We start from the raw sequence: 22,366 nt of genomic DNA on the forward strand, positions 1-22,366 counted from the left end.
TTTATCTGCGCGAGAATGTGGAATCGCCCAGACAGCCAGGTGCCTTGCGCACAGTGCCTTGCTTCACAGTCGCCCCCTCGGTGGGTCTGCCAGCTGCCTGTACGCCCAGGGTCCGCCCACTGCAACCTTGCACCCGGGATGCCTTACACACCCGGTGCCACAGTTTTGTGCCTCGACCCCTCTCCGCCCAGCTGCCCAACTCCACCCCTCTTACAGGTCTAGATGAATGTGTCTATTTTAACTCCTTGGTTGTCTGACTTCCATACAGTTCAATTTTCTGTCAGTTCTGGTTGTTATCTTGTTTTTAAATTGTTGCTGACCTTATTTTGGTTGTGCGAGGAGGCACAGTGTGTCTACCTGCGCCTCCATCTTGCCAGCCATCTTTGATGTCCTTGTTGTTCAGGGGTTCTTCCAAGCACCAAACCTGAGTCTCTGGTTCTTTTTTTTCTTTCTTTCTTTCTTTCTTTCTTTCTTTCTTTCTTTCTTTCTTTCTTTCTTTCTTTCTTTCTTTCTACTTAAAAAAAATTCCAGTTGATACTTACCTGGCAGGGGAGATACCATGATGACGAAGGTGGCTTTTGCAAGACGAGGCTTATCCATTGCACTCCGGATGTGCTAACCCCTGTGATTTCCCCAAATGTGGGAAACTCGACTACATAATTTGTGGTGTGGGGGACTGTGTTCACACTCTCCCCTGAAAAAAAAATAAAATAAAAATTCTGGTTGACATAAAATATTATATTAGTCTCTGGTTCTTACTTGAACCTACTGTGTCATGGAGACTGCCCACAGCTGTGGGTACTGACTCACACACAATCTGTTTACCCGAGATGCCTTTTGGAGCAAGATTTGTCTGTTATTGTAATTGCACCCAGCACTATACAGGGCTCAGTGCCACTTCCCTTCACCCTGTCAGGTGTAGACAAAATGGGTTTTAGGGTTACAACAGATCCAGAAGGAAGATGGCCCTTGCCCACACACTTGGAGCTCCCTCACCACTGGTTTTCGGAGGTGCCTACTACAGGCCAAGGGTGGCCCCTCCCCAGGCAGAGCACAGGCAGCTCAGTGTCCTGGACGAATGCTTGCTGCTTACTACGTGCTGTCCCATGTGTACTTGGGGCTACCTCCACCCCTACCTTCCCACAGCAGCCTCACGCTAGGCAGGGTGGGAGGTAGTTACCCAGGGGCTTCCAGCCACTCTTGCCCTTCCTGGGCTCTGACACAGAATACATACTGAAATGTCCAGAATCCCAGGTTGCCTGAGGACAGGAGAGAGGATATCAGAGGATAGGCATTGTCTTTATTTCAGTAGCTTCTGCCACTCCCTCTGACAGCAGCTGAGGCGTCCCTGTCTCCACCTCGGTGGAGACTCATGCAAGAACCAACCCCCGCTCCCTGCCACTGCTATCCGTCGGTGCCACACTGACCAGCATTAGAATGCTGCCCTGAGTTGGTTTCTCTGTGGATCAGGTAGTTATTGTTTAGTTTCTATTTTTGCCTGTTCCTCCTTTACCCTGGGTAAGCTCTGTTTTCGAGCCCCCCAGAGTATGGTCCTCATGAGGTTTTATGTACTGTTTCTGTACAGTACCTTCTGAAGTAGGTAGGTACTATCTCAGTCAGACTGGCTCATGGAGCAAAAGCCATTGACAGGGCAGCTGAAATAGCCCATCTCTCTCCTACAGTGTGGAGGTGGGTGAGCCTGAGACTGAGGCCCTGGCAGAGTCCAGAGTAGGGTGGGCTCTCTACCTCATGGCTGCCTTCTTGCCCTGTGCTCCCCGGGCCTTGTCCCAGTGTGTTCTGTGTGGGGGAGGGCTCACTCCTCACTTGTGTTCTTGCTCACTCATGCTCTTCAGCTTCAAGACATATCTAACCCTAATCACCTGAAGGCTCCACTTCCTAATACCACCTCAGAGGGAGAGGGCTTCAACCTACACATTTTGTGGGGGGGCACAAACAACCTATAGCAGGTCCTCTGATGTCTCCATTCTGCCGTGGCTGTCAGACTGCAGAGCTGAGGGAGCCAAATGCGGCATCAGACCCAAGGCCTGGACTTGAGTCCACTCTGCTAAGCAATGGTTTACTGTTTCTATGCAATCAAAATTATGGTTCTGAGTCCATTGCCTCTTATTTGCACATAGTTCCTCCCATTTTTCTTTTTGTAAAATTCATGGGTTGTCTCAGCACATTTGTTTTTCACATTTTTTGCCCAAAATGTTATTTATTTATTTTTAGAGAGAGGGGAAGGGATGGAGAAAGAGGGGGGGGGAAATATCCATGTGTGGTTGCCTCCCGTGTGCCCCCTACTGGGGACCTGGCCTGTAACCCAGGCATGTGCCCTGACTGGGAATCAAACCAGTGACCCTTTGCTTCACAGTCCAGCACTCAATCCACTGAGCCACATTAGCCAGGGCAGTTTTTCAGTTTTAAAATGTAATACTCTATTCATCTTTTGGTTTTATGTCTTGTAAGAAAGCCTCCTGATCCTAACATGACAAAACATTTTTATAATGTCTTTTTGGTTTTTTCCCCCTTGGCTTCCTGCCCTCCCCACTTCTCTCCTCTGCCCCTCAAGCTCAAGGGGAGCACCCATCATCTATTCCCAGCGCACGGGGTGCTGTCCTTGAGGAGTTTGCGCTAGCCTAGCACAAGTCTTGCCCAGCTCACAGAGCACTGCCACAGGCTTCGGTGTCCCCAATCCCGATTGAGCTCAGTTCCCCTCGCAGCCAGGGCAACTTCTCTCTCTCTCTCTCCTTTAAGTTTTTTCCTCTAAAACAGAAATGGGAATCAGAGCTGCCTTCTTGGGTTATTGTTTGAAGATTACACCATTTAATATGTATGCAAGCATGCAGTCAGACCACAAGTCTTTACTGTTTTCCTATTAGCCTAGCAGCCAATTCAGAGGATTCCCCCACTGCCCCGCACAGCCCCTTCTGAACTCATCACTGCTGAGCTGAAGCTTCCTGGTCTTACTCTTTGGCTGGTGTTTTGGGAACACCTCCATCCCACCTTATCTGGTGGGAATTACTACCTGTGTGTGGATGGCCTGCAAGAGCACTAACCGTTGTTTATGCCCCTTTTTTAGCAACCCTGCATTTGTCTTTGGCCACGTTTGCCGATGAGGGAGGGCTGTTCCCTGTGCACAGTCTCCTAAGGCTCCCACACCACAGGGCCACAGATGGGGAGACTCAAACAGCAGGAATTATCTTTCTCAAAGTCCTGGAGGCTGGAGCTCTGAGATCTTGGTGTCAGAAGTAGGGGTGAGGTCGCTGTCCTGCAGCCTCTCTTGGTCTGTAGATGGCCAGCCGTCTTGTCCCTGTGCTTCCACGCGGTTGTCTCTCTGCACTTCTGTGTCCTAATCTCTTCTTGTAATGTGTAATGATGCCGGTTGGATTAGGTCCCACCCTAAGGATCTCACTTTAACTTAATTACCTCTGAAAGAGCTGAACTCCAGATATCCTATTTAGGTATATGGGGTTATGACTTCAGCATAATAAAAATCTTTAGGGGGTGTAATTTAGCTCTTAACACTCCATCCTCTGGTCCCCCCAAATCCATGTCCTTCTCAATGCACAATACATTCACCCTCTTCCCACAGCCTCCAATGTCATAACCTATTCCAGCATCAACTCTAAGTGACCTCATTGCTTTCCTGTAGCTGGAGGTGACTCAGCACCCCCCAAGGACAGCCTGGATGAGGAGGTGACCATCGAGATCGTTCTGTCCAGCTCTGGGGACGAGGACTCCCAGCTAGGCCCCTACTGCACAGATGAGCCGCGGAGCCCCACAGGGAAGCAGCTTGGCACCCCCACCCCGCAGCAGAATGGTGCCCCGCTTGGGGGCGAGGTGCACACCTCAGGGAAATCCTACGTGTGCCCCAACTGTGGTAAGGTCTTCCGCTGGAGGGTCAATTTCATCCGGCACCTGCGCAGCCGCAGGGAGCAGGAGAAACTGCACGAGTGCTCGGTTTGCGGGGAGCTGTTCAGTGACAGCGAGGACCTAGACGGGCACCTTGAGGCCCACGAGGCCCAGAAACCTTTCAGGTGCGGCGCCTGCGGGAAGAGCTTCCGCCTCAATTCCCACCTGCTCTGCCACAGGCGTGTCCACCTGTCGCCTTCCGGGCCCCGGCCGGTGATGGGAAGCGAGCAGGGGGCGGCGGGGCCGGACATACCACTGGCCGAGGGCAGGGCCCGGCTGAGCGCCCAGTGCTGTGACTGCGGTAAGCTGTTCCAGCGGCCTGAACACCTGGCGAGGCACCGCAGCAGTGTGCACGGCAAGGACCAGGCACGGCCTTTCCGGTGTCGGTACTGCGTCAAAACCTTCCTGCACAACTCCGACCTCCTGCGCCACCAGCGCCTACACATGAAGCGCCGCTCCAAGCAGGCGCTCAACTCCTACTAACGGAGGCCAGACCCTCCCAGGACCAGGATGGACCTGCCCCAGGACACACCTCATCCTCCTGCCCTTTGCTCTCAGGTAGAAATGAGATAGTGGCCAACTGAGCATTTCTTCTGTCTCTGCTGTGACAAAAAGCAGGGAGGAAGGCACGCAACCAGCTTGGACTAGCCCGGTCTCTCTGGGTCCTAGAGAACCTCGTTCAGTGCTTCCCAAGCAGGCGGAGGGACTGCGCTGCTCCAACTGCCATCACCCCTTGGGGTCTATCCCTTGCCACAATTCACTTCATTGCCAGGCAGCCCTGTTGGAACATTCACCCCCATCCTGAGGTTCCAGGGTAACCACTTCCCATCTGAGAACAAGAAGTTGTGGGCAGGTAATGGCTAGAGAGAGGCTCTGGGGAGCAGGGCCCGGCCCACCTGGCAGACCATGTTGCCAGCAGGCCTGAGGAGCACCCCCTGTTATGCGGCATTCCTTTCAGGGTTGGGATCCCCCCACCCCCATCCCCAGGGCACTGTAAGCTCCTCACAGGGGAACTGTGTCCTACATTTATTTGTGATGGTGGCTGCTTATTAGGGATTGTTAGGTCACTGAGGGCAATACCCCATTTTAAACTATGTTGCACCCCCTGCCCAATGTCATTTCTGTGTACCCTGAACGTCCTGGTAAATGGTGTGGGGTGAAAACAGTTGTCATCATGTGAGAGGCACTTAAGTTCCCCTGTCTGGGCCATTGTGTCGGGAATGGGGAGCTCAGGCCCAGTGAAGAGTCCTGTTGTCTGGGTGAGGGGCTGTGTGGAGCAGCCCCCTGTGAGGTCAAGCTCTGCATACACATTAACTTGGCTACTGTTTGTATTCTTTTGCTAGAGCTGCCTTAAGAAAGTACCAAAAACAGGTGGCTTAGAACAACAGAAATGTATTGTCTCATTTCTGGATGCTGAAAGTCCAAGGTCAAGGGGGCGGCATGTTGGTTCCTTGCAAGGGAGAGTTTGTTCTACACCTCTGCCCCAGCTTCTGGGGGTTGCTGATGGTCGATATTCCTTATAAAGCATCAACCCATCTCTGCCTTCATCTTCACATGGTGTCCCTGTGTACATACCTGTCTCCAAATTTCTTTCCCCTTTTTATAAGGACACCCATCCCATATTGGACCCATATTGCACCAGGGCACCGCTGCCTACACCGGTGTATTCCTGTCTTAACTGGCAATATCTGTGGTGGTGACTGTATTTCTGAGAAAGGCTGCATTCTGATGCACTGCAGTCAGGACGTAAATATGAATTTAGGATGGCAGGGAGACAATCCAATCCACAACGCCAGACCACTCATCCCGGATGGACAGATGACTCAGTAGACATTTGAGATGGCTGGCTCCCCACCCCACTGGAAGCAGCAGAGCCGTGAAAAGGCGTGGCCTGGAGTTCTGGGTTGGGAGGAATGTTGCGTTGAGGCCTCCAGCCATGTAAACCATTGGCCAGGTTCAGTGTCAAGAAAGCACAGGGGCTGTGCAATGGTGGTTGAATCACAGCCGTCAGGTGTGCATTTTGTGTTATTTGTATGTCAAGTCCATTGGCAGGCAGCCAGACTCCTTGTCACTCATGTCATTTTCACACTGAGATGCCACTGCCACAAGCCCAGTGGAAGAGCCACAGGTTTTTCTAATTTTGATGACTGTGCCTGTGTAGACATACCTACACACTGAGAAGCAGTACATGCAACAAAACTGTCAGGTCAGACCCTGGACAAGAAATAAACATGGGGGCTCGTCATTTCTAAGTAGTTGGCCTCTTTTATTGATTGCCAGGAAAGGGAAAGATGAATCCTGAAGGCCATGGGAGGGGAAAATTCCAGTAGAAGCCAGGCTATGTATTTGCCCCACTCTCCTGCACTCTTGCCCAAGAGCTTGTCAACCAGAACGTTACTGTCCGTTTGCTTCAGACATTTGCCTAGTGGAGGAACATTGCTCTACTTATTGCTGTGTCTTGCCTGTAAAACCAGATCCTAAATAAGAGAAACAACGGGGATATAACTGCAGGAGTGGGGAACCCCTGCACCCTCCAACCCAACACACCCTGGAGCCTACCTAGTTAGAAGCTCGCATCACTTAGGATTAGTTTTTATGACAAAGGATAAAAGTGAGAACAACAAAAAGGAAGGGATGCACTGGGTGAGAGAGGGGATCCAAAGGCAGAGCTTCCATGCCCTCCACCCTGGAGTTGGGTGCAACTGCTCCCAGCCCAACTCAGCCCATGGGCTCCACTGAGCTGTCCTGAGTTGTTATCACCTTTCATGACGACGCCCCAATGGTTGATCCCACCTCCAGTCTCCAGTTCCCTTGGCTCCCCTCCACTCCCCAGAGACTGGCCTGGCATAAAGTCCCAACTCTAATCATGAATTTGGTCTTTCTGGTAATCAGCACTCCTCCCTGCCCCCCCCCCATCCTACTCCCCAGTGTTCACCTCTTTAGCATAACAAAGACATTCCAGAAATTTCAAGGGTTCTTGAAGTTCTGTGCCAGGAACCAGAAGCAGAGACTGGATATACTCTTTATTGTGCTGCCCTGACTTCAGAGAGTATGCAGGGTGCCTGCCCCACTCTGCTCCCAAGTCCCAGCTGTGGCCATCTGTCCCATTGCCTCGTTGCCCTTCTTTGCTGGCTTCAGCCACCAAAGCTTGCTCACTTAAGAACGCCAGCTCGCTGGTTTCTCAGAAAGCTGCTTTGATGTCCAAGACAGCACTAAAAGCCCAGTGAGAACTGTACTAACCCTGGAATGGGAGTTTCCTAGGAACACCTGCTCTTAGTACTTTTGACAAGCTGCGATTTTGGGCAGCTAAGGAAATTACACAATTAGAGACTAGGAGAACAAAGAGGCCTCTGTTAGGATTTTATTCAAAGATGGTAGACACCTCTTTAATGATATGTGGCTTCATATCCCAGGCACTGTGTGTGTGTGCACAGTGGGGCCTGCAGAGGGGCCTGCAGGTCAGCTTCATAACTCCAGTGGACAGCTAAAGAATCCAGGAAGGAATATATACAAGTGTGTTACCCGTCCAAAGCCTGTGTGCCTGATGTGTCAAAAGGTCAAAAACTCTGATGTTTTCATCAGAGTTTGCAGTAAGGAAAGTCATACTGATTGAGAAGAGAGCTCGAGTAGTTCATCAAGTTCAGAGTTCAGGCTGCTTTCATGTCGAGGGGAGGGGAGGGGCTGTCTGTGTGAAACTCAAACTGCAAACAGACTTCTTGTGATCAGCATGTCTACATTCAAAACAGTTTTGAACAGGTGGAGTCAGAGGGAGACCAAGCATTTCACTCTGTTACAGGTGAACATCTCCTGCATTGACCTTGAAATCCTAAACATTGGTAACCAGAGACAGCCTTCCAAAAAGAATCTTTGCAGACCTGCTTCTCCACCCTCAAGGAGCTGGTCTTGTGAGGTCAGGTGTTACAGGTGGTGGGCTGGAGGCCAAGTGATTTTAGATGTGCTGTATGCACCCGCTTTCCTCTGCCCACAGCAAGGAGTGTCCAACTCCTCTGCCTATCTCAAGAGACTCATGAAATCTAAAGTGAATGGACATGTGAGGAGTGGTGTTAAACACTGGGCCACAGTCATTGAACCTCTGCCTTAGATGCACACCTGATGGGGCTGCTGGAAGCAGCAGGGCTGCAGTTCCCATCCATAGTTCACTCCCTTGGCCTGTGGTAAACTTGGATTCTAATTGTGAGAAGTGGAGCCGGAGGTAGACACCGGGGCTTCAACAGCAGTCAGCCCACCTGATTCCTCCAGTCCACAGCTGTGGGAACACCCACATAGGTGGGTTTTAGAAACATGGTCTCTTCAAGCCTTTTTAGATGGTTTGTTTGTAAATTCTTCACTGGCCTAAAAAGGAGAAATATATTGAACACTTCAATTTACTGGGCTGCATTCACCAAGATTTAAATATGACTGGAGTACTTTTCCATAAGGCCCACTTTTTTGTTGCTATTGGTGCAGGATCTTCCTGATGCTGCATTGCAAACAGCTCTCAGCAAAGTAGCATGCACACAGGGGAGGCAGGCTCCACACCCCAAAGAGGCCAGAGTGAGGAAGCTGCTTCTAGCCCCGTTTTGAAGCAAATGAGGTGCAGAGGCTCATAAAACATGGAATTAGTTAGGCCGAGGTATGTGTGGTTGACCTGGTTTCCCCCTCCCAGGCAACAGGTCTCATGCATTTCTAGTCACCGCATGGTTTATCCACAAAACCCTGGAAGTCAGGAGCAACTTCCGAGTACCTCTCAGCACAGAAGTACATTATAAAAAGGCAAGAGAGAAATACAGGAAGGAGGTTTTTAAAAAAAAGCAATTTGCCTCATGGTGAGCCAGGAAGCCTTAGAATTTGAGGCTTGGGAGTACCTGGGTCAAGATCCTGGTATCAAGACTCCAGGACTGATTGGCTGAGTGATGCAGGACCATTCGGACCAGTGGCCATGGCTCCTGAGTGCCTTTCCTGGGACTCCCTTCTCTTCGAGTAGTGGCGAAGACTCCAGGACCTTCAATTCAGTAGGCTTCATTCTTAGGAGCGAATCCCAAGTTACAGCACGAAATCTTGGGAGAGAAAACATTCATTCAAAATTCCTGAGAACCTGGTATAAACAGGTAATAACAATCACGTGTCCCCAGGGCCAGCAAGAGAAGACACTGGGAAACTGTGGGGACAAAGGAGGCATATGCAGTGGGTTGAGTTGTGTCCTCCAGAGATATGTCCAGGTCCTAACCTCTAGAATCTATTAATGGGACTTTATTTGGAAAAAAGCCTTTTCTGATGTAATCCAATTAAAGTTCTTGAGAACAGATTACCCTGGATTCTTTGGTGAGCCCTAAGTCCCCTGACACATGTCCTTATAAGAGGAACAGATATGACAGTAGAGGAGACACACGGGGGATGGTCATGTGAAGATGGGGGCAGAGGGTGCAGTGGCATGATCACAAGCCAAGGACCTTTTGGAGCCAACAGAAGTTGGAAGAGGCAAGGAAGCATCTGTCCCTAGAGCCTTGAACACTGTGATGTCATGCTTCTGGACTTCAGAACTGTGAGAGAAGACATTTTTGTTGTTTTAAGCCACCCAGTTTGTGGCAGTTTATTACACCAGCTTCTGATGATTCCAGGCATCCCTTAGCCTGTGGCCACATTACTCCCAACTCGGCCTCTGTCTCCACATGGCTGTCTTCTCTGTGTCTCTTGACACCACACCATGGAAATTAGGAGTAGTCCAAGCAGCCCTGGTGCCCATGTCTCAAAATCCCTAACCTAGTTACATCTGCAAAAACTCTCCAATTAAGGGCACTTTCTTAGGTGACAGTGCTCAGGTCTTGACAGGGACCCCATTTGGGCCACTGCGGTGATCCTCAAGGATTTGAGGGGAGGAAACCAGCCAGGTGATCAGTAACCTATGACTCTGGCAAATCATACTGCCCTTGACATTCTGGTGTCCACAGTGAAACAATGCTCCCTCCAGAAATAGTGCTCCTCAGCCAGAAGTTCAATGTGAAAACGGAAAGAGACACAGTAAGTTACCAGAAGCCCTCCTTGGCAGGTGGGGACAATTTGGTTAACATTGTGTCTGAGATCAAAGACAATTTGTAGAAAGAACCCAGGATTTCTGCCCATGGGCAACATCACAGCTTTGCAACCTAAAGCAGTGAGGGACTAGGGGCCAGAGACAGGGAAACACCTCAGTGTATCCATCAGGATTCTCCAGAAAAATGGCAGCACCAGCATGTATACTTACACAAAAGAGCTTGATTCCAAGGAATTTGCTCACAAGATTGTGGAGGCTGGCAAGTCTAAAGCCCACAGGGCTAGCTGGCCAGTGGGGGACTCAGGAAGAGTTGCAGTTCCAGTCTAAACGCCTTCCACTGGAAGGATCCCTTTGTCTTTGTTAAGGCCGTCATCTTAGTTTGGGCTATTGTGACAAAAATACCATAGACTGGGTGAGTAAACAATGTTTCTTGAAACATTCATTTTTCACAGTTCTGGAGGCTGGGAATCTGAGATCGAGGCACCAGCAGATCTGGTGTCTGGTGAGACCCTACTTCTAGTTCATAGCCATCTCCTTGCTGTGTTACCATTTGGATAAAGAAACTCTCTGAGTCTCTATTATAAGGTCACTGAATTTTATGAGGACTCCACTCCTGTGACCAATCACCTCCCAAAGACCCATCATCCTGGTACCATCATATGGGAATTAGGTTGCAATGTGTGAACTTTGAGGGACATAGACATTCATTTCCTAGCAGCCTTCAACTCTTTGGATGGGGCACACCCATATTATGGAAGGCAATCTGCTTTCTTCAAAGTCTACTGATTTAAGTATTAATTACATATACATATATAAATGCCTTCCCAGAAACATCCAAAATTTTGACCAAATATCTGAGCACCATGGCCCAGCCACACTGACACATGAAACCAGCCATCACACTAACTTTTTCAGGTCTGTGTGACAGACAACAAAGCCTGTTCCTAGGATACCTGGTGAACAGAAGTCTTAAGCAAGTTAAACACTTGGCTTCCATATAAGCCCTAGGCCTGGGTTAACAGATGATCGGGCATTGTGTTGGCTTTTCATCACTAGAGTAAACGTGGGTCTGGTCAAGACAGAGCTCAATTTCAAGCCTCTTGATTTGTCTTTTGCTGAGAGCCTCAGGGTCCCTTGAGTGTCCAGGGCAGTGTCCTAGCAGGGATGCCCAGAGGCGGCCTTAGGTATCCCCAGAAGAGGCCAGGGCTCAGGGCTGTGCACCACCCTGCTCACCATAACTGCTTTGGAACATTGAAGATTGTCCACTGACCATTCCTGCTCCTGCCAAGGCCCTGAGACCCACCTCCCTGTGGCTGCCCACCAACCTGGGGGAGAAAGAAGGCTGTGAGAGGAGCACCTTGATCATCTCTGTAGCTCACACAGGAGGTTCTCAGGATGAAATTTTTCAACAAGAGCCAAGATGGAGGCATAGGTAGAAACCTTCGCTTCCTCACACAACCAAAAGGAGAAAAACAATCAATCTAAAATCAATAAACAACCAGAAGTGCCAGAAAATCAAACTGCATGGAACTCCAACAACCAAGGAATTAAAGAAACAGTCAAAGAGAACAACCAGAATGGTAAGGTGGGGAACAGAGAAAAACCTTGGTGAGGCAGCAGACTGTGGGGGTGGGGCTGACTGTGGCAGGGTAGCAGGGTGCACAGGAGGGGCTGACTTAAGGGGAAATTGAGACTCAGAGGTGGTTGTGGGCTATGGCAGTTGCCGTAGTAGGAGAAACACCCAGTCTCACACAAGAATTTGTGAAAAGTGTGCTAGAGAAGAGCAAGCAAGCTGCACTGTTCCCTCTCTGCCCTCTCCCCCACAGGCAGTTCCAAAGCCACAGCAAGGAGGGTTGCCCTGCCCGGGTGAATACCTAAGGCTCCACCACCTTACAACTTATCAGGGGTCCCAAGCAAAGAAATAGGCCAAAATGAAAGAACAGAGAAAAACCTCAGAAAGAGAGCTAAACCAGGAGGATATAGCCAACCTATATGATGGAGAATTTAAAGCCTAGGTAATCAAAATGCTCACAGAACTGATTGAGCTTGGTCCAAAAATGAAAGAACAAATGAAGGATACCCAAAATGAAATAAAGCAAAATATTCAGGGAACCAACAGTGACAGGAAGGAAAACAGGACTCAAATCAACGATTTGGAACAAGGGAAGAAATAAACATCCAACCAGAACAGAATGAAAAAGCAAGAATTCAAAAAAGTGAAGAGAGTCTTTTGAACCTCTGGGACAACTTGAAAAGTTCCAGTATCCGAATTATAGGGGTGCCAGAAGGAGAAGAACAACAACAAGAAATGGAAAATTCATTTGAACAAATAATGAAGGAAAACTTCCCCAACCTGGCTGAGGAAATAGGCTTTCAGGAAGTCCAGGAAGTCCAGAGAGTCCCAAGGAAGTTAGACCCAAAGAGGAGCACACCAAGGCACATCATCATTAAGTTACCCAAGATTAAAGACAAAGAGAGAATCCTAGAAGCAGAAAGAGATAAGGAGTTACCTACAAAGGAGTACCCATAAGGCTATCAGCTGATTTCTCAAAAGAAACCTTACAGGCAGGAAGGGGCTAGAAAGAAGTATTCCAAGTCATGAAAGGCAAGGACCTACATCCAAGATGACTCTGTCCAGCAAAGCTATCATTTAGAATGGAAAGGCAGGTAAGGTCCAGTTAAAGGAGTTATCATCACCAAGGCTTTATTATATGAAATGTTAAAGGGACTTATCTAAGAAAAGGAAGATAAAAAATATGAACATTAAAATGACAACTATCAGCAAATGAACCTAAAAAAATAAAGACGATGAAAACAAAACTAAGCAAACTAGAACAGGAACAGAATCAGAGAAATGGAAATCACATGGAGGGTTTTCAGTGGGGAGGAGGAGGGGGAAACGGTACAGGGAAGGAGAAGCATAATTAGTAGGCATTAAATAGACAGGGAGAGGTCAAAAATGGAATAGGAAACAGAGAACTCAAAGAACTTATATGTACAACCCATGGACATGAACTAAGGGGGGGGATGCTGGAGTGCTGCGGGGTGAAGCGTGGATGGGAGATAAAGGGGAAAAATTGGGAAAACTGTAATAGCATAATCAATAAAGTATCATGTTAAAAAAAGAAAAAAAAGGTGAAAGGGAATATAATTAATAATATGGTGATAAACTTTCACACACACAAAAAAAAAGAAAGAAATTTTTCAACAAATGGCCAAACCTAGGTAAGGTAGATAATTGGGAGCCAGGAAGATGAGCTTGAAAGGTGAGATGAACCTTCCCTGGGTTGTAAGATGCCACATCCTGGGGGTGTCCCCCATCCTGACAGGCAGCGGGGCTCACTGGTTTCCTCAGATGAGCTCTGGACAGGCCCAGGAGGCCCTGGCTAGTGACAACCACATCATGCAGTGGGCAGTACTCAGGAGCATTGGGGCAGGGGACATGATGATACATGAAAGTGATAGGGGACTTAAGAGTTGGAAATTTTTAGTTTAAGTAATAGCTAATAAGCTTAGTAATCAATGCATATGAAAGCTTTTGTCCCAGGAACTGAAGGTACGACCCACACTGACTCTAGGAACTGAAGATAAGACCCACCCTGACTCCAGGATAAGCAGTTCCACCTTTGTTCCTCAAAGGGACTGCAAGCAACTCAAGATGATATCTGAGCCATTGTACTCCAGGATGAGATGACCACTGGTCAGGACACAGCTAAAGACCACCGCCCAAGATAGCAATGCTGAAGTCTTTTTTTTAATACAATTGACATTTCCCTGAATTTCAAAAGCCCTCACCCACCTTGTTTATTCCCTGCTATAAAAACCTTGTCCTGGAAAGAAAAGACAAGATGGTCTGTTAGGGTATGAGCCTGCCATCTTCTCAGATCGCCTGCTATCTGAATAAAGCGCCCATAAAGATTCAAGCCCTGTCTCTGCTTATTGGGTTTGGTAGCGACGTGCAGCCCAAACCCTGGTGTCTTTTCCAGTTTCAAAAGCACCCACCTCTGGGCTTCAGGAGGCTGAGCCCCTGACCACCACTCCCCCCACCTCCCACACACACACTCCAATCAGCCCTGCTCTAACCTGACCTTCTCTCTCTTGGCTTCCATAATCCACCACTTCAGAGTCTGATGTAGAGTAGGTGTCCCAGGCACCTTCGTTTCCTCCCATCCATTTCCCTTGCATCCACCAGCCTTAGACCTCTAGTTCTCACCATATCCCCCACATCGTCCCCACCCTGACCCCCCCAACTTATCACCAGAACCTCTGCATAGAGCGTTTCCAAGCCAGCCTACCAAAGAAGTAGGAGGGCAGGCCAAAGAGAAAGGTCTGCAGGCTCGGCTTCCTCTACCAAGAGCCTGCTTTGCTCCAAATCAGGGACCTCCTCCCAGCTCTAAGCTCAACCTAGAGTCTCCCTCTGGGTGGCAAGATTAAAACTCCACGCCTGCCACCCTCCCCTTCTCTTACCTGTTGCCCTGAGATTAAATCCCCTTGAGTATGAATGCACCTCTCTGAAGCTGAGCAAGACTTACCATGCGGAGTGGGGACCCCTCATTTTTCACCCTAGTTTTAAAGGCCCTTCATATTATCCCCTCATCTAGAATGGACTAAGGAGGACAAGGGGCACAGCATTAGCATGGCAAGGAATTTTCCAGAAGGAATTCACCATCTCTTCCTAAGGGGAACTGGTTCCCAACACTATGGCATTTGCATAAAGGCATGCCCCTGAACTGCATTCCTTTAAATGGGTTCGGTGTGGCTCATTCATTTGGTGAACAAGGAATCTGAAACCCAAACCCAGAGGTTTACACAACTCAGTCAGAGTACCAGTTGGTGGTGGGACAGAGTGCCCATCCCTGCCCCAAGCTTCCCAGCTATAGCACATTTCCCTGGCTTGCAGCAGGAGCACTCCCAGTTAAAGCTCAGTTTCCCTCACCCAGGTCTGGCAACTGACTCCACGCTCATAGCCACCTGTCCCATCCTGCTCCATCTAGTCCCAGATTTCCTGCTGCACCCGCCCTTTGCAGAGGTTGGTTCTGTGCATGGCCCAGCCTGTATTCACTGAGCAGTGTGGGGAAGAAACATGTTTTCTCCACCTTCTTCTAGGCAGTGGTTGGGGGCCTGCAAATTAAATGGACAAAAGATACATAAACAAAAGAAAAGGCAGATTTTTATTCACATGTATGCAGAAACTCACAGAGATGTGTGACTCAAGTGTGTGGTTAGAATATGAAGCTTACACCATCTTACTAGGGGTGCAGAGGAGAAGGGTACTTCTGGGAGAATAAATGGCCTGATAGCAGAGTGGGGAGAAAGGGCACCTAAACACAAAGGGCCTTTCTAAGGCCCTTGTGACAGTAGATTGTGACAAAGTCTGTCTGGGTGTGGTGTCGACTTTAGTCTCCTTTCCTGGGATAAGAGTCAGCATTTCCTGGTTGATGAAACTTCCAGGGTGGGAGGGGATATAACACAACTAAGTGCTTTGGGGAGGCTCTGCTTCTAGGCAAACAAGGGGTTTCAGGAACTCCAATGCCTTTACATCAGAATAGATTTCAGTCTCAGCAGCAGATTTTAGGGCAGCCTGTCCTGAGCCCCACCAGCTCACTCTGAGGGCCGAGCTGGTGTCTGGTGCCTGCAGGCTGGAAGTGGAAGCACAAACTGCAGCACACCTCCCCCGAGGACGTCCTGGGTGGCGCCTCAGAAGGAGATTAAATGTAACACTTGCTGTGGTTCCCCTCGAGGGTGGGCAGTCCAGGAACACGGAACACGTGATTTTTGGTTTCTTGTCCTTTTTTTTTTTTTTTTTTGGTGGAGGTGAGGGTTTTTTCCCCCAGCTTTGTTTGAAGAGGCAGAGAGAAGTGAGTTGTGTTTCCACATGTTTTTACGGCCATGTGAGAAGGAGAATTCTAAGACAAAGGCTTATCTGAAGGCTTGTCTGGAGCCAGACAGCCTCTCCTCCACAGACCTGAGCTCATCTCCCTCTGCTCAGTAAGAGCCTGGGGAGAGCAGAGGCGGGGCTGCTCTAGCCCCTGCTTCCCTAGGGTCAGTGCTGGGTCACAGGGTATATCTGAGGACAGTACAGCAGCCCAGGAAAGACAAACATTGTTTTTAGTAAGGAGACACTGGTCTGCTTTGAAGGGACAAAGGAAGGAAACTGTGGGAATGAAAGGGGAAAAGCTTACATTTGGGCTTCCTGTCACCACCAGAACCAGTAAGTAGAGACAACAGTTGAATCTTTATGGGCACTTTATTCAGATGCCGGCAATCTGAGAGGACAGTGGGTTATGTACCCTCAAAAGCCTTAACATCTCATCTCCAGGCAACCGTTTTATATGGAGAAGTATAGGTAAGGGGTTGCTGCTTTTTAAGATTCTCTCTGTCTTTCATCTTTCTTATTTTAATTATGATGTGTCTTTTTGTGAGCCTCTTTGGAATCATCTTGTTTGGGATTGTCTGCACTTTTCTTTCACCAGGTTAGGAAGTTTTCAGCCATTGTTTCTTCAAATAGGTTCTTGGTTCCTCGCTCGCTTTCCTCTCCTTATGGTGCCCCTATGGTGTGGAAGTTGTCATGCTTCGTGTTGTTCCAGAGGTCCCTTAGACTCTTCTCATTTTAAAAAATTCTTGTTCCTTTTTGCTACACTGACTGCTTGTTTTCTGCTTCCCTTGTTTTCCAAATTGATGAGTCAATCCTCTGCTTCATCTAGCCTGCTGATTTCTCCTAGTGTATCCTTCATATCTGACTGGCTCTCTTTTAATGGTGTCTGTGTCCTTTTTTATGCTTCTATCTCTTTATTGAAGCTCTCACTCAGTGTTTTGAGCATCCTTTTAACCATCCTTTTGAACGCTGTATTTGGTAGCTTGCTTGTCTCTATTTCATTTACTTTTTTCCTGAGATTCTCTTTTTCTTTCTTTGGGGCATTTTTCTTTGTCTCCTCATTCTGGCTGCCTCCCTGTGTTTGTTTCTGTGTATTAGAGCTGCCGTGACTCCCAGTCTTAGTAGGGTGGCCTGATATGGTAGGTGTCCTGTGGGGTTCACTGGTGCAGTCTCCCTGAACACCTGAGCCAGGTGCTCTAGGAATGTCCCTTGTGTGGGTTATGTGGGCCCTTCTGCTGCAGTTGAGTCTTGTTTGCTGTTGGCTTCTCTGTGGGTGGAGCTGTCCTGCTGCTTGGCTGCAAGGATTGCCCCCAACTGCAACATGTTAGTTGCTGTGTGGAAGCTGGCTCCACACAGCTCATGTTGCCCCAGCAGGGTCTGCTACCTGCTGGGGTCTCCCTTCATGTGTGCCACATGTGGAGCTAACTGGGTCGTGCTCTGGTGTGGTCGCAACCACTGGGATGTTGGTTCTGGGGCCACTTATGTGGGACTCCAGTGGTGTCAGGCGCTGTCTGTGACCAGCCCTGATCTACCTGTTTGGAGTTCCAAAGTGATCCAGTTTGTGGTGCCTCTGCTGGGCCTGGGTATGCGTGAAAGGGGCCAATTCTCACCAGCACCAAGGTGGGGGCAGAACAGCAAAAGGCCTAAGTTTCCCTGAGATTCAGCTCTACCTGCTGCTAGCAGTCTGTTTGGCTCAATCACCTAAAGAGCCTCTGGTGGTACACAGGTTGCATGAAGGAGGCTCTCAGTCACCAGGCAGAGGCAAGTGGTGTTCACGAGGCTAATAGAGATTCAAACTTGGTGCCACTGCTGGGTTTGTGGCCACTCAGCAACAGTCTTGGGGCACACCAAGGTTGGATGCCTCCCAGCATGGGGCAGGGAGGGCCTCAGGGCTTCATCAGAGTGAGGCTAGCAGTGTTCGCCAAGCCAAACCAACGAAGGTTTGGCTATGTGAAGGGAGGGCTTCGCACAGGAATGGTGGTGCCATTTAAAAAAGTTTATTTGAAAAATAAGTCAGAAAGAGAAGAAGAATTCAGCAAAGAGAGTCTGGAAGGCATTACACGGTTGAGTCAGCCCCATGAGAAGAAAATCTCCACTGGTTACCTGGGTAGGGGGTGCACCTGCTGGCAGGAGGGTGTGACAGTGTCTATAGAAGGCTTCTGTTAAAAGTGAGAATGGGGCTACGTCTGAAAAGGAACTTTTTAACATTTTCCAGCTTTAGTGAGTTACAATTAATATATAAAACAATGTATTTAAGTTGATCGGTGAGATGTGTTGGTATATGTATATATGGTGACTTGACTCCCGCAATCAGGCTAGTTTTAGTTACCTTTCTCTTAGGTGAGAACAGTAAAGATCTCTCAGCAAATTTCAATGGCATGATACTTCATCATTCACTACAGCTACCACACCATTTGTCAGGCCCCCAGGACTTCCTCATACTCATTATAGGGATCTCCCTGTGAACACATGTGTAATGCAAACAAGGCATTACTTAACTACACACAAAATTTGACAATGGTTTCAAAATATCATTAAACACCTAAAGTTCATGTTTTCCTAATTGTAAAACCATCTATTTTTGATAATGTGCTTCTCTTACATCTTGCAGAAAGTCATCAATGAGAGTTTTTCATCCTCCTCATGAAGCAGATATTTAGTCTCCGCTCCAAACATCATAGTCCTTCTGTTCACTGATGCTTGCCCCATTCCAGCTTGGCCTGGGGGAGCTCTGGGTCCCAGAGTTCTAGTAAAACCAGTCTCTTTTTTCCTTTCCTTTTTTCTTTTCTTTTCTTTTCTTTTCTTTTCTTTTCTTTTCTTTTCTTTTCTTTTCTTTTCTTTTCTTTTCCTTTCCTTTTCTTTTCTTTTCTTTTCAGATTTTATATATTCTTTAGAAAGAGGAAAAGGGAGGCAGAAAGAGAGGGAGAGAAACACAGATCAATTGCCTCTTGCAAGACCTCAAATGGGGACCCAGCCCGCAATTCAGGCATGTGCCCTGACCAGGAATCAAACCGGTGACTTTTTGGCTCTCAGGCTGGCACTCAATCCACTGAGCCACAGCAGCCAGGGGAGAACTATCCCTGCTTTCAGGCACAGCTACAGGTGCACATTTTCTCCTCACTTTAGACCTAGCACTCCCTTCTCCAGGGAACCACACCTCCTTTCAGTAGAATGCATCTACATAGGACTCGGCACTCCCTATTGAGCTCAGTTCTTTGTGTTCTTCAAAGCTGGTCAGGCATTTTCTTCTCAGAAACATTTCCCTGCCCCTTGTTGACTGGAGATGAAACCAAGGACACATCTGGCGAGTGCTCCCTGAATTGCAGTGATTCATTATTTTTGTGCCTTTCCCACCCAAGGTTAAAGTTGGCACCTTATTTTTTCTTGTAACACTAGTAATTCACATGATGTCAACACATGAAGTATTTATAATAGGAATGAATGTATAATAGGTGCTTATAAAATGTGCAAAAAGAATGTGAAATTAAACAAATGCTTTCTTAGCTAGGTTTCAGCAAAGAGCAAACATTTGGGATCATCTGAAGGGCAAAAGGAGGTGAGGTCATGTGATTCCGGGTCATCTCACTTGGGAGCTTTTAGCCAAATGGGGCCATTGAGCCTCTGAAATGTAGCAAGTTCAAACTGAAATGTGCTGCAAGATTTCAAAGACTTTGCATTTAAAAAATGTAAAAGAACTCATTCATAATTTTATATTGACAACATGTTGAAATGACAATAGTTTCAATACATTGAGTTAAATAAAATACAAATCAAAATTATTTTTCTCTACTTCTATTTACCATTTGGCTATGTCTCCATATACGGGCGTCACATTGTTTTTGTTACATAGATTTGTAGTAAGATTTGAAGTGTCCTCCAACGTTATTATTTAAAAAAATATTGTTAATGCTCCAGAGACCTCTTAAAATTGAGGTTCAACCCTGGCTGCCATGCCCACATCATCCCAAAAGGTGAAAGGTCCCTGGTTTGATTCCTAATTAGGGCATATGCTTGGGGCACAGGCCTGATCCCTGGCTGGCGCACCTACAAGAGGCAACTGATCCATGTTTCTTATACAAGTTAATATTTCTCTCCCTCTCTTTCTCCCTCCCCTGTCCTCTCTCTAAAAATAAATAAATAAAAGATTTTTTAAAAAACTGAGGTTCAGCTTTCCCATTTATGCAAGACAACCATTGAAATTGTAACAGAAATTGCATTGAATGTGGTGCAAATTTATATAGGATTGCCATCCTAATATTATTAAATCTTCCAATTCATTAACATGGAATGTCTTTCCACTGATTTATATTCTTTCAAATTTCTTTCAGCAGAGCTTTGTGGGTTGTGGGGGATGAGTTTTTCTTACCTTTGGTAAAGTTTATTTTTAGGTATTTTATTCTTTTGGACACTCAAAAATGAAATTGTTTTCTTTTTGTTTTTTGAGCATCTTTAAAAAAAGATTTTATTTATTTATTTTTAGAGAGAGGGGAAGGGAGGGAGAAAGAGAGGGAGAGAAACATCAATGTGTGGTTGCTTCTCATGTGCCCCTGCTGGGGACCTTGTCTGCAACCCAGACCTGTGCCCTGACTGGGAATTGAACCAGTGACCTTGGGTTCCCAGGCCAGCACTCAATTCACTGAGCCACACCAGTAAGGGCTGAACATCTTTTTTTTTTAATTGTTGTTCAATTACAGTTGTTCCACATTTTCCCCGTTGTTCTCCCCTGCCCTGCCTACCCTGCACAGTCAATCCCCACCCTGTTGTCCATGCCCATGAGTCCTCTACGCAAATCCTTGATTTGCCACTTCCCTTGCTTTCCCCTGTTATCACCCTTCCTCCTCCCCACTGGTCACTGTCAGTTTGTTCTCTATTTCCATGTCTCTGGTTATATTTTGCTCATTTGTTTGTGTTCTTGATTAGATTTCATTTATAGGTGAGATCATACGATATTTGTCATTCACCACCTGGCTTATTTCACGTAGTGTAATGCTCTCTAGTTCCATCCATGCTGTACTGAAGGGCAGGAGCTCCTTCTTTCCTTCTGCTGTGTAGTATTCCATTGTGTAAATTTAGCACTGTTGTTTGGGTTTTTTAATTTTTTTAATATGTTTTATTGATTATGCTATTACAGTTGTCCCATTTTTCCCCCTTCACTCCCCTGTGCCCTGCACATCCCCTCCCACCCACATTCCCCCACTTTAGTTCATGTCCATGGGTCGTACATATAAGTTATTTGGCTTCTACATTTCCTATACTATTCTTACCCTCCCCCTGCCTATTTTCTACCTACCATCTTGCTACTTATTCTCTGTACCTTTTTCTCCTCCCTCCCGCTCCCCTGTTGATAACCTTCCATGTGATCTCCATTTCTGTGCTTCTGTTCCTGTTCTAGTTGTTTGCTTAGTTTGCTTTTGTTTTTGTTATAGGTGTGGTTGTTAGGTGTGGTTGTTAATAATTGTGACTTTGCTGTCATTTCACTGTACATGCTTTTTATCTTCTTTTTCTTAGATAAGTCCCTTTAACATTTCATATAATAAAGGCTTGGTCATGATAACTCCTTTAATTTGACCTTATCTGCCCTTCCATTCTAAATGAAAGCTTTGCTAGATAGAGCAATCTTGGATGTAGGTCCTTGCCTTTCATGACTTGGAATACTTCTTTCCAGTACCTTCTTGCCTGCAAGGTTTCTTTTGAGAAATCAGCCAGCTGGCAATCTTATGGGCACTCTTTGTAGGTTACTGTCTCCTTTTCTCTTGCTGCTTTGAAGATTCTCTCCTTATCTTTAATCTTGGCTAATGTAATTATGATGTGCCCTTGTGTGTTCCTCCTTGGCTCCGACTTCTTTGGGACTCTCTGAGCTTCCTGGACTTCCTGGAAGTCTATTTCCTTCACTGGATTGGGGAAGTTCTCCTTTATTATTTGTTCAAATAAGTTTTCAATTTCTTGCTCTTCCTCTTCTCCATCTGGTACCCCTACAATTCGGATGTTGGAACGTTTAAAGATGTCCTGGAAGTTCCTAAGCCTCTCCTCATTTTTTTGAATTTTTGTTTCTTCATTCTGTTATGGTTGAATGTTTCTTTCTTCCTTCTGGTCCAAATCATTGATTTGAGTCCCCATTTCCTTCCCTTCACTGTTGGTTCTCTGTGCATTTTCCTTCATCTCACTTAGCGTAGCCTTCATTTTTTCATCTAATTGGCAACCATATTCAACCAATTCTGTGAACATCTTGATTACCAGTGGTTTGAACTGTGCATCTGATAGGCTGGCTATCTCTTCATCGCTTAGTTGTATTATTTCTGGAGTTTTGATCTGCTCTTTCATTTGGGCCATTTTTTTTTTTTTTTGGTCTCAGTGCACTTGTTACATAGTAAGTGGCAGAGCCTTAGGTTTTCACCAGGGTGGGGCAACCCACCTCGCTGCATTGTGACGCTATATGTGAGGGAGGGGTCTGAGGGAACAATGCCACTTGCTCTGCTCTCTGCCAGTTTTCAGTCACTTCCCCCACTACCCACAATGAAATTGGGCCCTTCTGATGCTGGTTCCTG

General features: G+C 47.2%; 1 protein-coding gene and 1 non-coding gene across 5 annotated transcripts in view; both read left to right on the forward strand.

Moving 5' to 3' along the window:
• The window catches only part of ZNF496 (zinc finger protein 496), a 36,932-nt gene extending 31,464 nt beyond the window's left edge, over positions 1-5,468 (forward strand). For all 4 annotated transcript variants that reach the window (XM_045850611.1, XM_045850610.1, XM_045850607.1 and 1 more), the window contains one exon: positions 3,656-5,468. In XM_045850611.1, coding sequence (XP_045706567.1) covers positions 3,656-4,398 — 743 coding nt within the window. In that variant the 3' untranslated portion in view covers positions 4,399-5,468. The remainder of the gene's footprint in view (positions 1-3,655) is intronic.
• On the forward strand, positions 535-697 carry LOC123826612. The gene has a single exon (XR_006787089.1). It is a non-coding gene; the product is annotated as a U1 spliceosomal RNA (small nuclear RNA).
• Positions 5,469-22,366: the final 16,898 nt, after the last annotated feature.

Source organism: Phyllostomus hastatus, unplaced genomic scaffold (assembly GCF_019186645.2).
Source record: "Phyllostomus hastatus isolate PE091 unplaced genomic scaffold, TTU_PhHast_1.1 phas_contig_81, whole genome shotgun sequence".
Lineage (NCBI taxonomy): Eukaryota > Metazoa > Chordata > Mammalia > Chiroptera > Phyllostomidae > Phyllostomus > Phyllostomus hastatus.